At 43.2% G+C, this 25,339-nt stretch overlaps 1 protein-coding gene across 6 annotated transcripts in view; it reads left to right on the top strand.

Moving 5' to 3' along the window:
- The first annotated feature begins 5,910 nt into the window (after nucleotides 1-5,910).
- SETD9 (SET domain containing 9) overlaps nucleotides 5,911-25,339 on the top strand; it is a 74,276-nt gene continuing 54,847 nt past the window's right edge. For 2 of the 6 annotated variants that reach the window (XM_029576890.1, XM_029576882.1), the window contains exons 1-3: nucleotides 5,918-6,172; nucleotides 23,597-23,940; nucleotides 24,936-25,059. In XM_029576890.1, coding sequence (XP_029432750.1) covers nucleotides 6,069-6,172; nucleotides 23,597-23,940; nucleotides 24,936-25,059 — 572 coding nt within the window. In that variant the 5' untranslated portion in view covers nucleotides 5,918-6,068. Of the gene's footprint in view, nucleotides 6,173-23,596; nucleotides 23,941-24,935; nucleotides 25,060-25,339 lie in introns of all 6 variants that reach the window. The other 4 variants (XM_029576850.1, XM_029576858.1, XM_029576872.1 and 1 more) reach the window with 4 other exon arrangements.

Here is a 25,339-nt window from a genome sequence, read left to right as displayed (position 1 = left end):
GACAGGAAACAGAGAGTAGGATTAAATGGACAATTTTCTCAGTGGAAGGGAGTGGACAGTGGAGTGCCTCAGGGATCTGTATTGGGACCCTTACTTTTCAATATATTTATAAATGATCTGGAAAGAAATACGACGAGTGAGATAATCAAATTTGCAGATGACACAAATTGTTCAGAGTAGTTAAATCACAAGCAGATTGTGATAAATTGCAGGAAGACCTTGTGAGACTGGAAGATTGGGCATCCAAATGGCAGATGAAATTTAATGTGGATAAGTGCAAGGTGATGCATATAGGGAAAAATAACCCATGCTATAATTACACAATGTTGGGTTCCATATTAGGTGCTACAACCCAAGAAAGAGATCTAGGTGTCATAGTGGATAACACATTGAAATCGTCAGTTCAGTCTGCTGCGGCAGTCAAAAAAGCAAACAGAATGTTGGGAATTATTAGAAAGGGAATGGTGAATAAAACGGAAAATGTCATAATGCCTCTGTATCGCTTCATGGTGAGATCGCACCTTGAATACTGTGTGCAATTCTGGTCGCCGCATCTCAAAAAAGATATAATTGCGATGGAGAAGGTACAGAGAAGGGCTACCAAACTGATAAGGGGAATAGCCACTGCCATTAGCAATGGTAACATGGAATAGACTTGGTTTTTGAGTACTTGCCAGGTTCTTATGGCCTGGATTGGCCACTGTTGGAAACAGGATGCTGGGCTTGATGGACCCTTGGTCTGACCCAGTATGGCATTTTCTTATGTTCTTAATCTAAGGTAATTGCAGATCCAGAGGGAAGATACTTGCTGGTAGAGGGTAGTTTATATGGGAGGCCCCTGACACTGTGCACCGTTTATGCTCCTAATGTCTATAGCTCGCAATTCTTCAAAGCACTAGCGTAGCTGCTATTGCCTTATAGCTCCGCTGAACTAATCCTAGGGGGCAACTTTAATTGTGTCCTGGATCCCACACTAGATCGCTCTCATGGCAAAGGATCTCAGTCGCAAGAAGGGAGAAAGGGAGTGGGCTACCTATGTGATGCTCTTAATGTAGTTGATGCTTGACGCGCACTGCACCCGCTCAAGAAGAAAAAATTGAAGATTTGGAAACAAATGAGAAAAGGAACAATTTGTGTTTTGCGGGCTTCATGGAGGACATAGATAAAACTGACCTGGCACAAATCATTTCTGGCTGCCTTCTAGAGGCCTTGAGTTTGCCATCGCCAGCAGCAACTTTGGTGGTAGAACAGGCCCACAGGCTGGGAGCACAGAGACCAGGCAATACGTGAGCATGACTAGTTATAGCCCGATTTCTGAATTACCATCACAAGCAGCAAATATGGATGAGCTCTCGCAAACTACTGACCTTAAATTATAAGAACGCACCTATAAGAATATTTCAGGACTTCTCCAGCAAAGTCTCGGCAAAGCGAAAAGTGTGTTCCCCTATTTGCACCACATTAGCAGCTAAACAGATTCATTTTGCTCTGCTATATCCAGCATGGCTCCGTATTTGGAACGCCGGCTCAACACGCACCTTTGAATCCCCACCGGAGGCAACCAAATTCGTGGAACAATTGGAGCAAACATGTATTATCTTTGTAAGAATTTCATATGGATTTATTTGTTTCTACACAGCAGAACATGTGGGAATGCTATTATTTTGGGTTTGGTTAGACAATGAGTTGAATAACTAATGTTCCCATGAGTAGAGTATCGGCATATGGGGAAGAGAGAAATCCTCCTCCTTAAAAGAAGCGAGGCCAAAAAATGTGAGGCAATCGTTATAAATTTTATGTGGAGCAATATGAAAGTAAACATGTGACTACTAGTGAATGTGTCGGCGGGATAAGTTTTGGTAACATCATAATAACTTTTGAACATACTGAGAATGTGGTTCATGATGCAAGTTTGTTAATTCTGTTTTCGTATTGAATGCAGGTTTCATGGAGCAGACATACCCAGTTACGTGTTAGTGACCCCAGCGATCCTTGTGATGAGCGGCGAAGGCCACACAAGATGTTGGGGTTGAGGGGGAGGGATTGTTAAGGGGACAGGTCTGTTACCGGAGTTAATGTCACTGTCTATGGCTTAAGAGAATATAACTTTAACAAAGTTTCTTTGCATAGGAAGGTAGCACCCCCTACAGCATTACTAATGATTTTTCTGGTACATAGGAGGTTGTCACAGCTAACGACTCAGAATTATGAGCTGGAATATTGCTGCTATGGGCTTCTCAGTTAAACGTGAAAAGGTTTTGTCCCACATTAAAAGATCTAAAGGTGACATCATGTTTCTTCAGGAAATGCATATGTCTGCTAAAGAGCATGACAAATTACAAAAGAAAGGCTTTTCCCATGTTTTTTTACTTTTCAGGTACCATGCATAAAAGGGGAGTAGTGATAATAATTGGTAGGCAGTTTCCTTTTTCTTTTTTGAAATCCTGGAAAGATTTAGTGGGAAGAATTATAATGGTCAGTGGCAACATTTCGGGTAAAAATGTGATCTTGGCTTCAGTATACGCCCTTAATCAATATGATCATAATTTTTTTTTACAAACATAATAAATGGCTGTCTTGCATTAGGAGAGGAGCAATTGATTTTAGGGGGCGATCTCAACTGTGCAGTTGATCCTAGCATGGATAGGTGCTCCAAGACCACAATTTCTAAGTTGGGGAAACAAAAAGGAGTACAATATTTTGTGATCATTTATCCCTGATAGACATTTGGCACTCCCTACACCCAGGTGAACGGGATTATTCACACTATGGGAAAGCTTATCTCACTAACTCCCATATAGATTTTATTTTAATTTGAGTCTTTATTTACATGTGTGGTTTCTGCAGAAATTGGGAACCTTCTTATTTCTGACCATTGTCCAATATTTTGTAATATAACATTGTTTCCTAACCCACCTGGCCCATTTCAGTGGCGTCTGCCAGAATGGCCAGTTAAAGACCCAGCCTTTAAAGAATTTCTAGTAAAAGAAATAAATGGGCCCAATACGCGAAAGATAATGAAGTCCATGCTAAGGGTTTTAGTCTATTTTGAGAAACGGCCAGATCTGTTCTTTGGGGAGACATCATTAGTTATACCGCAGCTCAATGTAAATCCTGAAAAAAACAAATTCTGCAATTAGGGAAACAACTGCAGCATTACAAAAATAGCTGGAATAGTACCCAACTACAGCCATAGATCAATTCCTAGCGACCCAATGCGCTTTAAACGACATTTTACATCAGAAAGAAAAAGATGCTATATCATCAAAAATTGTATTTATATGGTAATACATCTAGCCGCTTGCTGGCTAATTTGGTCGAAGCCCAAAGGGCATCCAAATTTTTTCACGCTATCGGAACTCAAGATGGGAACATAGTTACGAAATCTCCTCAAATAGCAAATGTTTTCAAGGGCTTTTACCAGTCCTTAAATACATTGGAAAACTCAGATACTTATTCTCAGGAAGAATTTTTACAAAAGCTTACTCTGCCCAAGCTATCTCTCACTCACCTGGAAAGTTTAAACAAACCAATAACAGTTTTAGAGATTTTGGGAGTGATTAAAGAATTAAAACCTCAAAAATCCCCAGGTCTGGATGGACTTAGTACTCTATTTTATAAATCACTACATTCTCATATTGCTCCAACCTTACAAAACCTCTTTAATGACATGTTACACAAGGTAAACTCCATCAGACTATGTCGGAGGCGGTGATTATAGTGCTCCCATAACCGGGTAAGGATCCCATAGATCCTGGATCATATAGACCCATATCTTTATTAAATCAGGATGTTAAAATCTACACAAAAATTATTGCAAATAGAATGAAAAATATTTTGCCACACCTTTTCTCTCCAGAACAGACGGGTTTTGTGGCAGGGCATAAAGCTAATACCAATATCGGACGTCTATTACTGGCGCTCTGCACCTCCCACAAATCCTCAATATCAGACCCACTCTTAGTAAGCTTCAATGCGGAGAAGGCATTCGATCATGTTGAATGGCCTTATTTGCTGAGGGTGCTCCAGGTTTTTGGTTTTGAGTGTCCCATGTTTCAGGCTATTAGCCTACTGTATAAAAATCCCAAAGCATTTGTTCGAGTTAACGATCAAGCATCTCCTATGTACTCTCTTCAAAGAGGCACCAGGCAGTGATGCCCATTAACCCCGTTATTATATATTCTTCTGCTAGAGCCCCTTATACACTCTTTGCTTGGAGATAAAACAATAACAGGAGTGAACATAAGAAATGAATTGAAAATGATGCTTTTTGCTGATTAGATGCTTATGGTATTATCCCATGCACAATCCTCACTTCCAAAGGTTCTGGACACTATAAAAAAATTTTGGGAGCTTTTCCGATCTGAAATTGAACCATGCATGCTTAGTGCCCACCTGTATTAACTTTGGGCCTTGCCAGAAATTACGTGATAGCTAAGGATAACTTGTCAGAGAAGTGCTCAAGCATTTTTTGAAAGGTTACAGGTGAACCTGAGGAAGATGTTAACACCAGCCATTCCTCCTCTGAGCCCAAGTCTTCAATTTGGGTTCCTCTTTTTAGCAGCAGTTTTTGCTTGAGCATGCGTTGGTTTGCTAGTGTGATCAGCCCAAAAAGCTGGCAAAGATTTCTTAAATATCTTCCACTATATTAGCAAGATCCAAGATACCCAAGGTAATTTAAGGGGAATGCATTGCCAGGCCAAAGGAGCTAAGTCAAACCACGTCTAACCCTTAGCAGAGCATCACGTAACCCTTGGGCAAGTTACTCTTATTGATACCCTTCTTCACCACCACCAGCTCCTGCCTCCATACTTTCCACCTTGCTACATGCTTGCAATAGTTTTCCTGAATTGGTTATGCTCCCTCTCTTGCCTTATTCAAATCCATCTAAATCCCTATCTTTTTGAGGTTGATTTTAAATCTTAACTTCTAATTAGCCCACTTTCAGCCTTATTAATTTAAATAATTTTCTTATTAAATAAAATTCCAAGAGGTGAATATTCAGCATCACCCAGCCAGAGAGAGATGGACTCTACCTGGATAACATCAAGCTAGGTGGAGAGAACATTGCACAAATCTCATCTTTGAGTGAGTTTCCTCAGTCCGAAGGTCATCAAATCTTCACAAGAGAGCACTGTTCTGTTACGTCTCACTTTGAATGTCAAAGTGGCCCCTAACCCCCTACACTAATACCTAAACCTCACCTCAAGTTAGTAGGTGGGCCTCCTATAGAGATATAAATACCTATCTAATGTGAGGGCATTATGCGTAGGCAGGTGCACTTTCTCTCTCTCTCTCTCTCTCTACCCCCTCAGTGGACCTGATAGTAAACCTTGTCCCCCAGTGGTTGTATGTAGGAAATACCACTTAGTGCTTCGCATAGGTATTAGCACAAATTGTGATAAACAGCCTATTACCATAAAACACGCCCCTCTATCTCATGTGATACTTGGTGCATTTTGATAAATCCAGGCCTAAGTTAAATCTGCTACTGAGCAGGTCTACAGTTAGCCAGATCAACTTAGCTGTCTAAGACAGAGCTAGGATGCTCATCTCCACCTCAACAAGCTCAGCAGGAAAGGGCTGTAAGTGATTAACATCTTGCACTTTGCAGCTGTTTTAAAAATTGGTTTTCATGTTTGTTTTTTTATAAAATTGTGGCCTATGTTTTTGTATGTGATGACAGGTGCTTTAATACTGAACAGAAATAGCGTAGTTGCATATATTTATAAGCTACCTTACCACGTTTGCTATTTATTGGTTTAAAATCTGACTTATTCCATCTCTTCGTCTCTTTTCCTGCCAACAAAGCAGAGAAGGCCGGAACGAAAAATGCCGCCAGTGAACCTGCCTGTCATCTCACTGGCTCAAAACAATGAAAAATTAGCCAAAAAGCACAAGCACAAAGAACCGCGACTTTTAAAATTCATCAGGGTAGATCTGTCAGTCAGTGCAGCTGCACCCACCCAACGCAGGGTAAGAGCCCGCCCTCCTCACCGCCACGCTGAGCTGAGCCGGGCCGGGCCTCGCCGCACCGGGAGGGCAGGAGCCCTCACTCCTCCTCAGCCATGCTGGGCCGGGCATCGCCGCTCCGGGTCCTGCTCACCCGCTGGAGGTCTTACCGCTACCGCTTCGTGCCCTGGATCGCGCTCAACCTGGCCCGGAAGCGCAGGTGAGGCGGGATGAAGCGCCCGGCCCCGGAGGAGGAGGGAGATCCCGGGAGAGGGGAGGAAGGAATCCAGGGTCGGGGTGGAAGATCCGGCCTGCTGCGCCGCTGGGAGCGTCGGAACTAAGTTAAAGCTAACGGAGCTTTACACAGACGCTCACTTTCTCTTTGCAAGCTTTGTATAAACGGAGAGGAGGAAACTCTTTAGTGCCTCGTTTTTAACAGCCGATTTCGTGGCTGTAGTTTTATATCGAGATGTCAGTGGGAAATGGGATTGGTGGGGGAGGTACCTTGTTTGAGGCTTTTCATCATGGTTTTGAGATCACCGAGAATACGAGTCAGGCAGAAACTTGTTTTCTTTAGTGGGCATTAATTAGGTCAGCATATCTCATCTCGGGCCTGAGAGCAGCTCGCGCTCTAGCCCCCTGCTGATTACTGGGCTGGGGTCCTTCTGCTGCTACTTGAGTGGAATACCATTCACCAGTATTAGGCCACTGATGTAATACACGTTTTTGCATAGCATTAAACTTGTAGTGTCTATTTGTAAAATTTCATGCCAATAAAGTTATTTTATGCTATTTGTGGGCACTATCCTATTGCAGTTGGTCCCAGTATTTGTGCTCTTGATTTAGAGAATATGCAGAGTGCAAGCTAAAATGATTCTAACACCTTACAGTTCTCTGTTGACAAGTGGGTAGCCATGACACTTGGGGTGACGTCATCTGATGGCCCTGAATGGACCCGTCTGTAATGGGTTCCGATGTAATAAGACCCACACTGAAATCAGTGCTGTTTTTCTGCACTTATTTTTTTCAGCGCAGGTGGCAAAAATAGGCAGATGCATGAGATGTAATAACAGGAGTATGCAAATGAGAAACGCTCAGAAAATCCGTACAGAAACAATGACACACGCCATTATGCATGTATAACCGCATGCTCAAGGTCTTGTGTAGCAGGGCCTTGAGCATGCGGGGAGACCTGTGATTGATGATTGTCAGCAGTTAGTGGTCCGGGAGTGGGACTGAAGGTGGGACTTCTCCTGGGCCCTCCTCAAAACTGCCTTCTCTCAACCTGTTCTCTCTCCATCCTTCTGACATGCAGTAAGGCTTCTGCCATTGTTCTGCTGACCTGCAAACTGTTTCATAGCATCAAAAAAAGTAAATGTAATCCATTTTTACACTAGAGATGTACAGACACACCAATGCCAGCAATACAAAAAATGGTCTGTCTGAAAGGCATTTTAACTTAACTCCTGCCCTGAGCTAAAAAGCCCGCTTAAAAAAACCTGCACTAACCCTTCTAGTGTGGCACCCAGCATAGCTCATGAATGGATAATTGTCTCTTTTACATGCCATTTGCATGCACTTGCGCAAAACCTGCCATGGATTTTTAGTGCAGGGTTGTACGCGCGGTTTTTCCACGCTGAACACATATGTGTGCATACATTCCGCGCAGGAAAATGCACGCAATTACCCATGCAAAACCCATAGCAGGTTGAACGCAACTTATTACATCAGCCCTTAGCGGAATAAAGTTTTACTATTGAGCATGCTTGGAAGTTCCTGCCCTGTCAAGTTACCCTGTTCCCAGAGGGAGGAGGAGAGCAGGCTATAACCATAGGCTACAGGAAACCTTTATAATTACTTATACACACATACTACCTCTCACCAGCTGGGAGATAATCATACATGTGGCTCACATTGTAAGAGACTAGAAAGCCTCCTTCATGCTAAATTATTTTTAGTATCTACCTAACTTATTGACTCTTGTTTTGAATTTAATTTCTTCTGGATTATAGTGGCTGTTATGTCGCAAATGACATTACAAATCTACAAACCAGTCAGATCCATATGAGGTAATTTATGAAGCTGTTTAAAATATAGCAGAAATGGGGCAGGACCCTTGGGTACAGATGACAAGCAGCACTCAGAGTGTATGGACTTCAAGAAGATCCAAAAAGTTCACAATGTCAAACTAGGCTTCATCTGACCAGATCTCTCAACTCAAAGTTATGTGTCCCCATGAGATCATACCTAGAATCCCATCTAGCTGACCCCAAAAGGTTGTCAGCTGAAAATTCTGATAGCCTTTACTTTCTGAGTAATGGCTTCTGTCGGAGAATGACTAGAAAAACAGAAACATAGAATACAGTAGTACAGGGATAGTAAACTCCAGACCTCGAATACCACAATCAGGCCAGGTTTTCAGGATATCGACAGTGAATATGCATGAGATAGATTTGTATAGATTGGAGGTAGTGCATGCAAATCTTGAATATGCATATCTTAGCTTTTAAAAACAGCATAGGATAATGACTCAGGGCAGTGAGAAAGAAGGCCTGTTAACACCATCAGAAGACAATGCCCAAGCCATCACTCCCTTCCTTCCCTCTGACCGAGCAGATAAACTTAAATATTCCAGAGAACACTGCACAGATGGTGAACTACAGCATCTTTCACGGCTCTGCAATAGAGACCTCTCCAGTGGTGAGACTGAAAGTATATTCTAACGTTATGGGGATAGTAGCTAAGTTTATTAATAACATCCTAAGCAAGTCAAGTTTATTCTGACACGCGATGCTGGATTCACCTATAAATGCTAAGCTTTATTCATTATAAGTATATATATATATATATATATATATATATATATATATATATGTTAAGAATTGTAGTATAAGTTTCTTACATAAGCATGAGTTGTCTGTATTATTCTAACTGATAAGTCTGAAATATGTGACAATAAAGGTTAAATAAGTGGTAATTGTCAGTAGCACTGTCAATCCCGAAAGAGAGAAGGGGGAGGAAAGAAGGCTACAGGAAACCTTTATAATTACTTATACACACATACTACCTCTCACCAGCTGGGAGATAATCATACATGTAGCACTCATTGTAAGAGACTGGAAAGCCTCCTTCATGCTACAGTATTTTTAGTATCTACCTACCTTATTGACTCTTGTTTTGAATTTAATTTCTTCGGTATAAAATCTATAAGTAAATTAATCAGTTTTAAGGTTTGTGCACTTCCAGTCCTCTTCTGCTGTAGGGCATGTTAGGGTCTCTGAAAGCTGGGGCTGTGGAGCCTTAAGCCTTGATTCGCTCGCAGTGACCTCTGGAGTCCGCTGCTGGGTAAGATATGCAGGTAAGCCTTCTGGGCCTCTTCTGCTGCATGGGATGCAGGGCCTCTGGAAGCTGGGGCTGTGAAGCCTGGATTCACTTGCGGTGACCTCGCGTGCTTTCCCAGGGGCTGCTGGGTAAAATATGCAGATGAGCTTTCCAGTCCTCTTCTGTGTCACATACTGTTATGTACTGGCTGACATCCAGATTACAGTTCTGTCAAGGTTTATCAAGACACAGTCATGGCTACTTCTGTTGCTCATCACAGAGCTGTTTTGATCGAAGACATCTACAAAACTGTAGATTGGTTGTCTGTTCACACCTTTACGTTCCATTAACTGTCTGGACAATCTTTCAAGAAATGACAGTAACTTTGGTCAAGCAGCTTTGCAAAACCTGTTCATCAAGTAGTCCACTCTCCAAAGGGGAGCTGGGTTGCTTTAGACAGTGAGGTCTTCACTCACAACCCTCAGGTTAGGACTCCTCCTGTGTCATGGCTAATTCAGCCCTGCTTGTCAGTGGAGAAAGCAAGTTTGCTTATCATAGATGGGGCTCTTTGTAGGTACCAGATGAATTAAGCATGCTTAATACCCACCTTCCTTCCTTCCTGGAGAGCAGAGTAGAGTACCTAGCTAAAGCTAAGCTCTACAAAAAGATTAAGAGGCTGATAAGGCAGCATGGGAATTCTCATGCATGGTCAGTACTGAAACTTGAATGAGCTAGAGAGATGGCTCTATTAGGCACCATCAGATGATGTCATTCCACATGTCATGGCTAATTCATCCTGCTGTCTATAGAGAACTCTGTTATCGGTAAGCAAACTAGCTTAATCCTGAGTTGTGAAGAAAGAAAGGAAAGCTGGAGATCAAGTGAAGTCTATATGTATTGTTCAGGAAGTAGATTGTGTAGACTGGATGGGCCTTATGGTCATATTTGATGTTTTCATTTTGGCGACAAAAGAGTTACCTACTATCTTCACTATCTAAATGTAATCAAATTATGCCTTTTTTTCATCCACCTCTTGTTACATTATAAGGCATTAGGAAGCATTCAGTCAAGTGGATTACTCAGTATTGACTGACATACCTGTATTTGGTTGTTTTGGGAGAAGGGGAAGAATCAGGCAGTATAAGCCTTCATTTGCAGCCACCCAGATATCTTTTGCCCTATTTTGTATCTCCTCCCAACTTGCCAAGTCAAATAATTACTGCAACAGTCCTTGGCCAAGGGTCATGCACTAGGAACCCTGCAATCATGGGTCCTAAATCCAGCAACTAGGTGTCCCTCTCCTCTCTCCAGGGTCACCACAGTATAACCAGCCCCATCTGAAGCAGGGAGTGGAAGATCTGAAGTGAAAAGTTGCGATCCTCTGCATGGCCGTGCACATGCACTGCCACTGAACCATCAGGCTGTTAAAAAGCGCAGTGGAGCAGTAGCACAGCTATTCCAAGGCAGGCCACAGGGTAATCCTTTTAAAATAAAGGTGCTATTTATTATTTTTTTGACTTAAACCCCCTGCTCTGGCAGAAGTAAAGTTACACAGTGGGGACCCCCGGTGTGCGCATGTGCACGTATTGACCCACACACCTCTTGGTCTTCCCCTGCCCAGACCCCGCGCCTTTTTTGAACTTTTTGATTTGTGCAAGTACACGGATTCTTCATAAAATCCACACAGCACACACCGGCCCGAGATACACACGTATCTCTCGGCTTTGGCGTGCATAGAGCTTTTAAAATCCGACACTTAATACAGACAGTCAGTAACGAGATATTCTCTTTAACTGGTTAATACTCTTTTCTTATATATTATATGCTAGTAAGAACATAAGAAATTGCCATACTGGGTGAGACCAAGGGTCCATCAAGCCCAGCATCCTGTTTCCAACAGTGGCCAAACGAAGCTTACAAGTACCTGGCAAGTACCCAAACTTGTAATAAATTGAGTCCAGAAGGTAGGAGCATTTGCACATCATATAGGAAAAGATTTGCCAAATCTTTTCCTATATTCCTATGTGGATTGCTGATTTGTTATTCCACCTCGATTTCTATGCGGTTCAGTAATAAACATCTTCCTTTCACTGCCTGGTCCCTACACCAGAGCAAGCTCATGGGGACAGGTACCTGAATTATAGAACCCTGCTACTTTAGAGAAGTGTTCAGACTTTGTATATATTATAATAGGAAAAATCTTTAATAACAAAAAAAGAATGAAGATTGCATCACACAAATTTGATTTATATTATTTTTCAGTTACTTTAAAGTGAATTGCAGTCAGGTACTGTAGGTTTTTCCCTATCCCCAGAGGACTCACATTCTAAGTTGTGACCCGAGGTATTGGAGGGTAAAGTGACTTGGCCAAGGTCACAAGGAGCAGCAGTGGGATTTGAATGCTGGCTTCCCTGGTTTGCAGTCCCCTGCTCTAACCACAAGGCTACTCCTCCACAATGACATTTAGGCGAACATTAGGGAGAATGTGTTGGCTAACGATGAGGCCCGATGTAATAAGGTGTGCTGAAGTTGCCGCGAGTTTGTACACACGTTTTCCCGCGCAAAGCCCTATATGGGGATGTAATAAGTGTTTTGTGCGTGGGGAAAAAAAGCGTGTATGGACGTGCTTATGGACCCGCAGTTTTTCCTGCGTGAATGCTTGCTGCTAATGGCATGCAAAGGAAGTGATTAGCTAATCATAGGCAATGCAGGGAGCCACACTAATGTTAGTGCGGGTTTTTTAATGCAGGTTTTTTACCGCCATGGTCAGGGCACAAGTTAAGTATCAGCACTGACTCAGGGGCCCTATGTTGGCGTCCAAGCATCCTGAAAACCACCTAGCTGAGTGCCAATCTCAGCGTCCGAATGGCCAGCTTAGCTAGGCGCTTTTCTGGGCGCCCGATCGTATAGATTTGCAACCAAGTAAGCGCCTAGCTCAGCACCTGAGCGGCAAGATTAGCTAGGCGCCTTTCTGGTTGCCAGAGCATCCATATTTGCTCCCAGTTGAGTGCCTATGTCAGCACCCGAGCATCCAGGTAGGTGCCCAACTGAGCACCTATCTCGCTGCTATGCCAGTGTGAATTAGCATCCATGAAAATATTTGCCATGTTTTCTGCAGCACAGTTATTTGAAATATTAAAAATACTTTCCAGGGTCATACTTTCATTTAATAGGGAGACCCGTTCGCTCACTCGTTTTTATGTGCGGATTCTCGGCACGGGTTTTGAGTGTGGATGTGGCCGCTTATTACATAGTCTCAAGAAACAACATGGAAGCTGATCTAACGTAGCAAGAACCAGAGCAAAAGTAGATCGGTGTTAAAAGATGCTTTTTTAATGCAAATAGTAGAACACAAATGCCCAACTCGGGCCAAGTTTCGCCCATAGAAGGAGGGCTGCTTCAGGGGCTATGTTCATAGAGGAAGCACATCTGAGAAAATGACCATTCAGACCATAGTTTTTGACAAAGATTATTTTCCAATAGCTAGGAGCACAGCTTCAAAACAGATATTTTCAGCTTGTCAACTGACCACAGCGTTTGCGCACCGGTCAGCGTGGTCAAAAATTATCCCTTAGCGGGGAACGAAATGGGAAAACTGGTAATGGCGTTGGAATGCGTGTCTAGTAAAATCCCCCTACTTATAAGGTAGAAGCAGCATTTGCACACATCCACTTAAAATTGCATGCATATGTGCGTGCGTTCAAGCTAATTTATAACATAGCTGCGTCCCTGGGTGCGAGCCGACAAATCCACGCACATGTTCGCCTGCGTGCCTGTTTAAGAATTACCATCCCTGGTTCATGAGTTTGACTGAAAATAGGTGCCTAACTTAGGAAATCTAACTTAGGTGCTAAAATTCAGAGCTTAGCTATTTTACAATATTGGCACCTTTGTGTCCATCACAACAGTGATGAACATGGGTGGGTACAGGTCCCTGCATGGTGTTGAACAGATCTTAAATTGTTACACAAGGGTGAACAAAAGCTGTAAATTCCGTTATCAATTCTGATAAAATAAAAATATATACACCACGTACTTGTCTTTCCAGCTTCATCAGAAATTGCAAGTTGGAATTTACAGATGCATTTTATTGTGTGCTTCTCAGGCCTGAATTTGTCAATAGGCACATTAGGCCTGTGCCTAGAGCAGCAGGCTGGCTAAAGATTTGTTGCCTTTCAGCAGTGCTGCATCTCACTCAGCAGAGAACAGCCCTCTGCTTCCTACTCCAGCTTCTCCCCTCACAGGCAGTGTTCAGGGAACGAGAGGAGGAGAGCTAAGCCTGTAGCAGACAGAACAAAGAGGGATCATTTTGGGGACAGTAGGAAATGCTGAGTAGAGGTAATTAGAGGGTGGGAAGAATGCTGGAGAATGAGAGGACTGGCCAGGAGTGTACTACTCTGTGTGAGAGTGAGGGGAACAAGGGTAGGGGGCAGTGTTTATGTATGGGAGAGAGGATAGGCATCAAGAATATGTGTATGTCATATTGGGTGGGATGTTAGAGAGGGGATGCAATAAGAAGCAGAACTAGAGCATGGTAAAGACACATCCCTCCTCTCTTCCCAACCACTAGAATTCAAATCCACCCTCCTTTGACCTTGAATTCTTTCCCCCAAATCCTGGAACCTGCCTTAAGAACATGAGAAATGCCATACTGGGTCAGACCAAGGGTCCATCAAGTCCAGCATCTTGTTTCCAACAGTGACCAATCCAGGCCATAAGGACCTGGTAAGTACCCAAAAACTAAGTCTATCCCCTGCTAGTGTTGCTAGTAATAGCAGAGGCTATTCTCTAAGTCAACTTAATTAATAGCAGGTAATGGACTTCTCCTCCAAGAACTTATCCAATCCTTTTTTTAAACACGGCTACACTAACTGCATTAACCACATCCTCTGGCAACAAATTCCAGAGTTTAATTGTGCGTTGAGTGAAAAAGAACTTTCTCTGATTAGTCTTAAATGTGCTACTTGCTAACTTCATGGAGTGCCCCCTAGTCTTTCTATTATCCAAAAGAGTAAAAAACCGATTAAAATCATGAGAGGTCTAGAACGTGTAGATGTGAAACACCTCTATCATATTCCCCCTCAGCCATCTCTTCTCCAAGCTGAAAAGTCCTAACCTCTTTAGTCTTTCCTCATAGGGGAGCTGTTCCATTCCCTTTATCATTTTGGTTGCCCTTCTCTGTACTTTCTCCATCGCAACTATATCTTTTTTGAGATGCGGCAACCAGAATTGTACACAGTATTCAAGGTGCAGTCTCACCATGGAGCGATACAGAGGCATTATGACATTTTCCGTTTTATTCACCATTCCCTTTCTAATAATTCCCAACATTCTGTTTGCTTTTTTGACTGCCGCAGCACACTGAACCGACGATTTCAATGTGTTATCCACTATGACGCCTAGATCTTTTTCTTGGGTGGTAGCTCCTAATATGGAACCTAACATTGTGTAACTATAGCATGGGTTATTTTTCCCTATATACATCACCTTGCATTTATCCACATTAAATTTCATCTGCCATTTGGATGCCCAATTTTCCAGTCTCAGAAGGTCTTCCTGCAATTTATCACAATCTGCTTGTGATTTAACTACTTTGAACAATTTTGTACCTTCTTTCTTCCTTCCTAACTCTCACTTCTCACCAGATCCTGGAACTCACGCCCCAAGCCTTCCTATTCCCTCCTCCTATTCCTTAGTCCAAGAATCAGCCTCTCTCTTCCCCATCCCAGATTCCTAATCTTCACATTCTCCCCATCTCTAGTCCTCTTACCTTCTCACACTCCTACCTCTTTCTCCTCACCTCATTCCTGATCCTCTTTCGATCCTTTCCCCATCCCTGAGGTCTCCTCCCTGCATTGATATTTGAGATCACTTTTCTTCTCCAAAAATGAAATGTTATACTAATTAATTATGCTATTTCTTAGCATCTAGACAGATTAATCTAGAACCAGTGGATTATTCACCTCTACCAGCAGATGGAGATGGAACAAAGTTGATATCACAGTATATATACTCCTGCAGTGACATCAGCCTGCCATTATTCTCTGTCTCCAGCAGATGGGGGACGTGTATCTCCCTATTGGGGATTGCTTCAAATTTTAGAAGGAGAAAGAAAGAAGGAAATTTAATTCATCACACTCTCCTGCAGTGATACCAAATGGTCCGTCCCTCAGTTGAGAATTCCTGAGGTGATTTCCGTGGTCCCTCAGATTGAGTGCTTTAATCCGGTAGCTGGTTTTTCAGCCGGCATGGACTTAGCTGTTAAAACAGCTGAAAGGCAGTGCTTGCAGGAAGCTGAGCGCTGCCCTATCCCCTGCAACTGGAGACCGTCTCTGTAGTCAGCTGGGACAGACTGAGCTCAAGTAAAGCTTAAAAAAACCCCAGAGAAGGAGGGGTTTTTGTAGACCTTCCTCTGGTCTCTGTGTGCTGATCCAATGTTCATTCCCGTCCCCGAGGGAGGTTAAGTTACGTGGGCAGCCTGGCAGGATGAGCAGCCCTTTTAGACTAGGTCATGCTCTTAGGCTTTTCTCTGTGTGCCACGTGGTAGGCCACAGCAGCGTTTTCACATGTTCTTCCTGCACATTAGGCTGCCCTCTTCGGGACCATCGGTTCATGCAAGTGCGTCCGGCTGTGTGTCCAGATTATGCATCCAATTTTTGGACGCTTAGTTGGGTGCCTGCTTGAGCGTCCAGGTGGTAGTAGCATCTGTGTTAGGTGCACGCTTACCTATACGCACAATTTGGGCTGCGTTGAGGGCACTCAGTTTTTTTGGGTGCTTATCAAGCACAGGCTTGTGCACCTAAATTTTGGACACCTAAGATCGAGATGCCTAAATTTTAGACGCATATATTTTACAGCACGAATTTCGCTGGACACACACTTTTCAGTTGCCTGTTAAGCGTGCCGACAGACTGATGGCACCTATAGCTAAGAAATCTAAGCACCTTTCCCTCTGTGCTGCCTGTCATATTCAGGCATTTCAGCCTGGCTTTCCCTCTAACTTGTTCCAGTGCTGCTTAGAGACTCAGGGAGAATTACCTTTGATTTTACTAAACCCGGTTCTTCCCAGCCTGATATGGGCCTGGGTAAAGACATGTCAGGAGAGGTGCCTGACCTTGGAACTCCCTTAACTGATTCAACAGCTGGGAATAGTAGCTCAGTGGGCACAGCACAGGTGCCTTCAGGTTCTGGCATGGATCCTTCTGCCTTTTTTGGGTGGACTTTTTTCAAGGGCTGCAATTCTTTCTTTATGCACTGTCCTTAGCCCAACCAATCTTGCCAGGTCAGAGTCGCAGGTGGTGACTTCCCACTTGCCCAGTACTCCTGTTAAACGCCAAAGTACACCTGGATTGGTAGCCAATCTTATCGATAGGGATCTGGATGGCACGGATAATGTGGCCGATCCTTACTCTCTGGAGGATGAGGAAATTCCTCCGGGACTGGAACCGTATAGGACTATGTTGTGGTTCTTTCATAGAGATGAGTTACTGGATCTGATTTCCTAGACATTAACAATGCTGGGAGTACCTGGGGCTGATTTCACGTCTGAGCCAAAGAAAAACCCCATTTTGGTTTCTTTGCGTAAAACCTCTTGTTTTTTTTCCTGATATGGAGGCCATTCAAAAATTGATTGATCTTGAGTGGGGCGCCCCAGAGGCTAATTTCAAAGGGGGTTGATTCTTGGAAGGCCTGTACGCCCTAGATCCAGTGGCAAGAGAATGGTTGCATTTTCTGAAACTTGACACACTTGTGTGTGCAGTCTCCAAGCGGACGACTACCCCCATGGAGGGAGGAGCGGCCTTGAAGGATGCTCGCAATAGAAGCATTGAGGCCATCCTTAAGCAAGCATTTGAAGTAGTGGCAATGACCTTGCAGATATCTTGTTGTTCCCTGGTAGCTCACTCCTGCCTACTTCTCTCTCAGGAGGTCGATGAATCTGGAATGAATTCCAGAGTAGTTATGGAATCAGCAGCCACATTTTTGGCAGAAGCAGGCTGCGATTTGGTCCACATCTCAGCCAGAGGGGTGGCTTCGGTAATAGTGGCCAGGTGTCAGTTATGGCTGAGAAATTGGTCAGCTGATGCAACTTCTAAGGCTAACCGTACAAAATTGGCCTTTAAAGGATCACTCTTGTTTGGGAGCAAGTTGGAGAAACTGGCCAATAAGTGGGATGAGTCCCCAGTTCCTCAGTTGCCTGAGAATAAGAACAGATGCTGCTATCCTTGGGTATAATAGGTCATGCTAGGGGATCCAAGCATTGACCTTACAGAGGAGCGACCTTTCAAAAGACTAGACCTTTCAGTAGGTCTCAGTCCTTTCATCCCAGACAACCCAGATGGGGTGCAGTCTCAGGTAGCAGAAGCTCCCGAGCCCCCCAATGAAGGTGTGCCAACCTACTCCCAGGAAAGGAGATGGGGGTCACTTTTCCTTTTCTTTTATCAGAGGTAGGTCGAAATCACATCAGACCAGTGAGTCTTAGAGGTGATACGAGATAGATATGTGAGGGGTTTTGCAGTATTCCTCGGGATGCGTTCATGATGTCTCCTTGTCACTCCCCACCGAAGAGGCAGGTGGTGGAGTGTACATTGTCAAGGCTCCTCAGTCTGAGGGCTGTGGTTCCAGTGCCCACGTCTCAAGAAAATATAAGCTGATATTCCATTTATTTTGATATGTCCAAGAAAGAGGGCTCCTTTCATCCCATTCTGGATCTCAAAGGGGTCAACCGTCATTTGCGGGTGACTCATTTTCACATGGAAACATTGCACTCAGTGATAATGGCCCTGCAGTCAGGGGAATTTCTGATCTCCTTGGATTAGTCCGAGGCATACCTGCATCAGACTAGACCACTGTTTTCTGCGATTCAAGGTTTTGGGACATCATTATCAGTTTTGAGTGCTTCCTTTTGGTCTGGCACTGTGCCCAGAACCTTTTCCAAGGTTATGATGGTGGTGGTGGTGGCAGAGTTGAGAAAGGATGGGACTTGATGACTGGCTGATTCGTGCTAAGTCTCTGGAAGTGCCGTGCAAGGTTATCTCCTTGTTGCAGGAGGTGAACCTGGCCAAGAGCAGTCTTCAACCATCTCAGTTGCTAGAGTATCTTGGTGTTCGGTTCGACATGAAACAGTACAGGGTTTGCCTGACTGAGGGTCGGATTCAGAAGTTGTTGATGAACACAATACACCCAACAGTGTAATCCTATTTACAGGTGCTTGGTTTGAACGCAGCGACCCTGGAAATGGTGCTGTGGGCAAGGGTGCATATACGTTCTCATCAGCGCTCCCTGCTGTCTTGTTGGAGCCTACAATTTCAGGACTATTCAATTCAGCTCCTCCTTTTGATGGAGGTCTGATTCAATTACAGTGGTGTTTACAAGCGGATCATCTAAGAAAGGTAGTTTCCCTAAAATCACCAGACTGGCTAGTACTCACAACAGATGTGAGTCTCCAGGTATGGGGCGCTCACTGTCAGGATTTGACAGCACAAGGGCAGTGGAGTGTAGAAGACTCTCTCTGGAACATTAATCGCCTGGAAGCCGTGGCAGTCTGGTTGGTATACTTACAATTCGGCGACAGGTTGCAGGGTCAAGCGGTCCGGATAATGTTGGACATTGCAACAACAGCGGCTTACATCAATCAGCAAGGAGGAACCAAGAGCCAGCAAGTGTCGTAGGAAATAGACCAACTTATGGAATGAGTGGAAGTGCATCTTCAGGAAATTTCAGCTTCACACATTGCAGGAAAAGACAATGTAAGGGCAGACTTTCTCAGCAGGCAGAGTCTGGATCCAGGAGAATGGGTATTTTCAGACAAGGTATTTCAGCTGATATTGGATCACTGGAGCCTTCCATTTCCGGAACTGCTGGCGACTTCTCGCAATGTAAATGTTTCTCAATTCTTCAGTCGCAGGAGAGATCCGAAGTTATTGGGCATCAATACTCTCGTGCAGGAATGGCTGGAGGCCAAGTTGCTGTATACCTTTCCCCCATGACCCATGTTGAGCAGAATGGTTCAGATGGTCGAGAGTCATAGAGGGAAGATGCTTTTGGTGCACTGTATTGGCCCAGGAGACCATGTTATGTGGATTTGCGGAGGCTACTGGTAGACTCCCCCTCCGGTTTTCAGCACACAGGGATCTGTTGCAGCAGGGTCCTGTTCTTCACGAAGATCCAACTCGATTTTGTCTTATGGTATGGCCCTTGAAAGGACTCGTTTGCTGAAGCATTGATATTCTGCTGCAGTGATTGCCATCTTGCTATGATTAAGAAAGTTCTCCACTTCCTTAGCTTATGTGCGGGTTTAGCCAGTGTTTGAGGCTTGGTGTGAAGATTGAAGGGTGCTTACTCGTTCAGTGATGATCCTGCTCATTTTGGAATTTTTGCAGGATGGATTGAATAAAGGTTTGGCCCTTAATTCCTTAAAAATACAGGTTATTGTTTGTTTCAGAGGTCAGGTGAATGGTGGACCCTTGTTGGCTCATCCAGATGTGGCCCATTTCTTGAAAGGAGTTGAAACATCTTCGTCCTCCCTTGCAGTTACCAGTACACTTGTGGGGTCTTGGATTTCTTAGCGGATCCTACTTTTTGACTGATGCATAACCTTTCTTTGTGGTTGCTGACATTGAAAATGGTGTTTAAGGTGATTTGTTCTGCATATAGAATATCCGAGCTACAGGCCTTGTCTTCCCGAGAGCCGTTCCTTCGAGTGACTGCAGGGGCGATACAGCTGCGTACTGTTACTTCCTTTTTGCCAAACGTGGTCTTGGATTTTCACTTGAATCAGTCCATTTCCCTGCAATCTCTGGATAGGGAATAAGATGTGGAGGAATATCACCTGTTGCGGCCCTTGGATGACAAGAGAGATATCGTGAGGTATCTGGAGGTTTCTAAATCTTTTCAGAAGATGAATTGCCTGTTTGTCCTCCACGTTGGTAGTAATCAGGGCGAGCCAGCTTTGCAGGCTATAATAGCTCACTGGATTAAGGAGATAGTCACAGCCGCATATGTGGATGCTGGAAAGCCGTTACCTAGTCAGGATAGGGCTCATTCCACTAGGGCTCAGGCAGTGATATGGGCGGAAGTTAGATTGTCTCCTGTCGACATTTGCCGAGCTGTGAAGTGGTCCTCCTTACACACCTTTTTCAGGTTTTATTGTCTGGATGTGCAGGCCTGGGAGGACTCAGCCTTTGCATGTGCGGTTTTGAATGGACCGCGGGCAGCCTCCCACCCTATTCATGAGTAGCTTGGGTACATCCCACTGGTTCTGGATTCATCTATCTAGACGCTAAAAAATGAGAAATTACTACTTACCTGATAATTTTCTTTAGGATAGACAGATGAATCCAGCTTCCTACTCTTGGCTGCCAAATAATTGTGCTATGGCCCTCCTGTGTGGCTACGTGGTCCAGGGGTTACTGGTAAGTGTTAATCCAGTCCCTAGACTAGTGTTAATACATTCTTTATCTGAGCTCAGTGTTTCCTGTTGGCTAAGTACTGAAATGGTTATCTGTTATTAATCAAGTTTTTGTTAGTTTGTCCACAGTTGGCTTTTGAAGAGAATACTGGCAGGCTGATGTCACTGCAGGAGCATACAACCTGTGATGTCAGCTTTATTCCGTCTCATCTGCTGGTAGAGGTGTATAACCCATTCTGGATTCATCTGTTTATCCTAGCGAAAAGGAAATTATCAGGTAAGTAGTAATTTCTCAATATATATATACTGTAAAACTAATTTATTTTTTAATGAAATATAAAAGATGGAAATGTTTTTGTAACAGAATTTTTACATTTTTGCTACAAAATCTACCCCGGGCTGCCTCAGGAAACTAGGAGACTGTCTCGTAGACCTTCTGCTCCCTGATGTTCAACCTTTGGGGGGCGGGGGGTAGAGGGAGGTGTCAAGAGGCAACAGCACAACAGTGCCTAGGGGTACCAAAATCCTAAATCTGTCTCTGGTGTTTCTGTGCAGAGAAGACCAGTGCTTTTTGGTAACTGCTCTCCCTGTGGAAGGATAACCTAGCTCATGACTTTTAGAGTATGGCAAGCTCAGGTGGTCTGACAAAGCCTTTTATCAACATTATGGAAACTTGTTACTCAATTTGGAAGCCAGCAGTGAAGAACATAAGAACATGCCATACTGGGTCAGACCAAGGGTCCATCAAGCCCAGCATCCTGTTTCCAACAGTGGCCAATCCAGGCCATAAGAACCTGGCAAGTACCCAAAAACTAAGTAAATTCCATATTACCGTTGTGAGTAATAGCGGTGGTTATTATCTAAGTCAACTTAATTAATAGCAGGTAATGGACTTCTCCTCCAAGAACTTATCCAATCCTTTTTTAAACACAGCTATACTAACTGCACTAACCACATCTTCTGCCAATAAATTCCAGAGTTTAATTGTGTGTTGAGTGAAAAAGAACTTTCTCCGATTAGTTTTAAACGTGCCACATGCTAACTTCATGGAGTGCCCCCTAGTCTTTCTATTATCTGAAAGAGTAAAAAACCGATTCACATCTACCCGTTCTAGACCTCTCAAGATTTTAAACACCTCTATCTTATCCCCCCTCAGCCGTCTCTTCTCCAAGTGAAAAGTCCTAACCTCTTTAGTCTTTCCTCATAGGGGAGCTGTTCCATTCCCTTTATCATTTTGGTTGCCCTTCTCTGTACCTTCTCCATCGCAATTATATCTTTTTTGAGATGCAGCGACCAGAATTGTACACAGTATTCAAGGTGCGGTCTCACCATGGAGCGATACAGAGGCATTATGACATTTTCCGTTTTATTCACCATTCCCTTTCTAATAATTCCCAACATTCTGTTTGCTTTTTTGACTGCCGCAGCACACTGAACCGACAATTTCAATGTGATATCCACTATGACACCTAGATCTCTTTCTTGGGTAGTAGCACCTAATATGGAACCTAACATTGTGTAATTATTGCATGGGTTATTTTTCCCTATATGCATCACCTTGCACTTGTCCACATTAAATTTCAACTGCCATTTTGATGCCCAATTTTCCAGCCTCACAAGGTCTTCCTGCAATTTATCACAATCTGCTTGTGATTTAACTACTCTGAACAATTTTGTATCATCTACAAATTTGATTACCTCACTCGTATTTCTTTCCAGATCATTTATAAATATATTGAAAAGTAAGGGTCCCAATACAGATCCTGAAAGACATGTAGGTGCCACCAGCTTGAAGCATTTAGTGTGCCCTTTGTGGATTGATTTGAGGAGAAAACATGCGAGTTAGACCTTGAAATGTTGATAAAAAGGTAATATCAAGGCAGATTTCCTGACACAATGCAAACTGAAGCGTGGCAGAGTGAATTCATTCCATGCAGGAGGTAGATTCTGGCAAAAGGCAGCACAATAATTGGGAAATACCCAATTGGAGTTGTGAGAATTGGTGGGACAGAGTAGGAGAGTGATTTGTATAAAAACCAGAGAGATTTTAAGAGCAGCTCAGGGGACTCAAGGATAGACTAACCTAGATGTTCTGTGTAAAGCTATGGTTCTTGTGTGGGCTCACCAATGCTTGAGACTTAGCAGTACTGAAACTGAAAGTAGGCTTAGAAACAGAAGGAAGAGGGGCCAGGCAAGCATACTTTTAAATCTTGAATTTATGTATTCCTAAAATCTGTCATTTTCAAGTCTGAAATTTTCCTAAATTTATTTTGCCTCCTCTAATCAGATGGCACTGATTCGACAGAAAAGTGAATTGTGAGCCCGATCAGCTGGGGAAGTTGCCTGTTCAGGTTGCTGAACCCACTGGGTGCTGTAGCACCATTTTATCTCCAACCTGACTTCCTCAGTCCTCTGAAAGTATAGGGCAACAAACAAGCTGCAGGCAAGATCTTTCTAAAGGACTAAATTAATACATTGGGGATTAGATTTTCAAGACCTGTGCTCCCCTCATCAGATCAATGTAGAATGCGCTATGAATTATGATATCTGACTATACAAGCAAATACATATTAGATTACACCAAAGTGTTTATTTTCCCCAGCTGCAAGAAATCATAAAGTGGAAGGGTGAAGGATGTGGTATGAATTTTATGCTATGAATATTCCATCTCCTATAAATATTATATTATTATGCTGGAGGGCATATTCAATACATACACATAGAATATGCTGGCAGGGAAGGCTCATCCAGTCTACTCATTTCTGGTTTATTCTCCAGTTGATCTCTGGCTTTCCCTGCACGTCTTCACAACTAGGGATTCTCTGTGCTTATCCCATGCTTTCCTAAATTTATTTCCTGAATGGCAGCAATCGCTGAGCAGCAACACTGGATTCATATTTTTCTCTTGCATTGTAGGACAACACGCCACGTCGCAGAAGATTCCAAAGACAAAATTATTTCGGACCCTGCCGTATTGGGTATCCTGCTGAAAATCTTTCAGGCTCTGATCATAAGCAATTTCAGAGATGACCTTGTCTTGCTTCCTGAAGCTATTAGATCCAAATACAAGGAGTTATGCACCATTCATCGAACAGCTGGCAATGGTCTGAAACAAAGCCCTTGTACTCCTGGGAGGATTTTATTTGATACACTGGGCTTCAGTATTAATCGAGGCCCAAGTTCTCTGATCTCTGCTGGCATGGGAGTCTTCGTTTCCAAAGGATCTGTGCCAAAAGGAGCTGTTGTGGCTATGTATCCTGGTACTGAAGTTCTGCTTTCTTTATTATAATAAATAGATATTGGTAGGGGTGTATGAGATCTGAAAATGGTTACTTATCCTATGTTCTGGACTGGTATTGTAAATGGAGCCTGCTTTGCTGACTTCTAAGCTTGGCTTTTGAGATTTTAGTTTTGACATTGTCTACCGATGCAAAACACTTATACTGTATGATAAAGATGCTAAGAGTTCTTTCTCCTATATAACTAGATTATACGTTAGTTGCTGCAAGGATACAAGATATGAGCTTTTGCATGTCCTGCTTCAGATTTCACTGTTTTGAACACAGAGAAATGAAAGGCAAATTTTTAGCTGCCAATACATTCATTTATCCCATAAATACAATACAGGAGATCATACTTCAGGTTCAATTTAAACCTTTTTCCTAGCACAGAGCATTTATCTCTCACAAAGCCTTTCTATGCAATTAATGCAGGTCTCATGTGAAGGGATGAATTGGGCCCAAAGTGGCAGAAATCCTTCTCACATCATCATTAGGCAACTTGCTGAGGAAAACTATTAGCCAAACCAGTCTTCATGCTACCATTAACTTCTTAGTCACTGATTTTTCCCCGTGACAGATCAGGCCCTTTCTACATACTGCTTTTATGTATTTTATTAAAATTACACGTTCTCTTTTTGCAGAAACTCCATTGTGGAGCTCGTGGCAACATTTTTAAGAACAGGAATGCATGTTCAGTATCCCTAGCATACAGGCCTGGCAACATTTCTTTATTAGATAGTTACTTTGGCAACACTTGTTTAACTTCTTTGGTGCCTTAGTCTTTTGAGACTTTATTGTGCTGTAATTTTGCTGTGTACTGGTTTGATTCATGTTCATCTTGCCCAAACTTGCATGAAACAATCTTCTTGTACATCTTGTCTCCGAGTGCTAAAACAAAATTAAACCATGCACAAAATAGCTGGAAATAAAACCTAATTCTGTCATCCAGTCTTTCCTGCTGTGTCCTACAATAGGTACAGTATACCAGAAGTATGAACCGATCTTCTTCCAATCCATTGGAAATCCGTTTGTTTTCCGATGTATTGATGGCATCCTAATTGACGGAAATGACAAAGGGATATCAAGAGCTGTTTATAGGTAACTATATTTCCAAAAAAAAGAGAGAAACTCACAGGTTCATTTTGTTCAAAAACGAAATGTTTTCCCCCTCTCCCCTGCATGATTTTAGTTTATACTCCCCCCGTAAGGACAGTACTTGACTAAAAGGCTCTCCCACAGGCATTAGGCGTTTATCTTCAGTAACAAGTCTGAGTGCAGGAAAGCAGCAACAGTGTTCAGTCTCACCCATGCTGTTTCTCTGTTGCATGCGGGCAGAGGAGAGTTAAAACTTATCCACTGTACACAACAAAAGGAATGT

Source organism: Rhinatrema bivittatum, chromosome 1, assembly GCF_901001135.1.
Source record: "Rhinatrema bivittatum chromosome 1, aRhiBiv1.1, whole genome shotgun sequence".
Taxonomy (NCBI): Eukaryota; Metazoa; Chordata; class Amphibia; order Gymnophiona; family Rhinatrematidae; genus Rhinatrema; species Rhinatrema bivittatum.
This window is presented reverse-complemented; position numbering and strand designations above follow the sequence as displayed.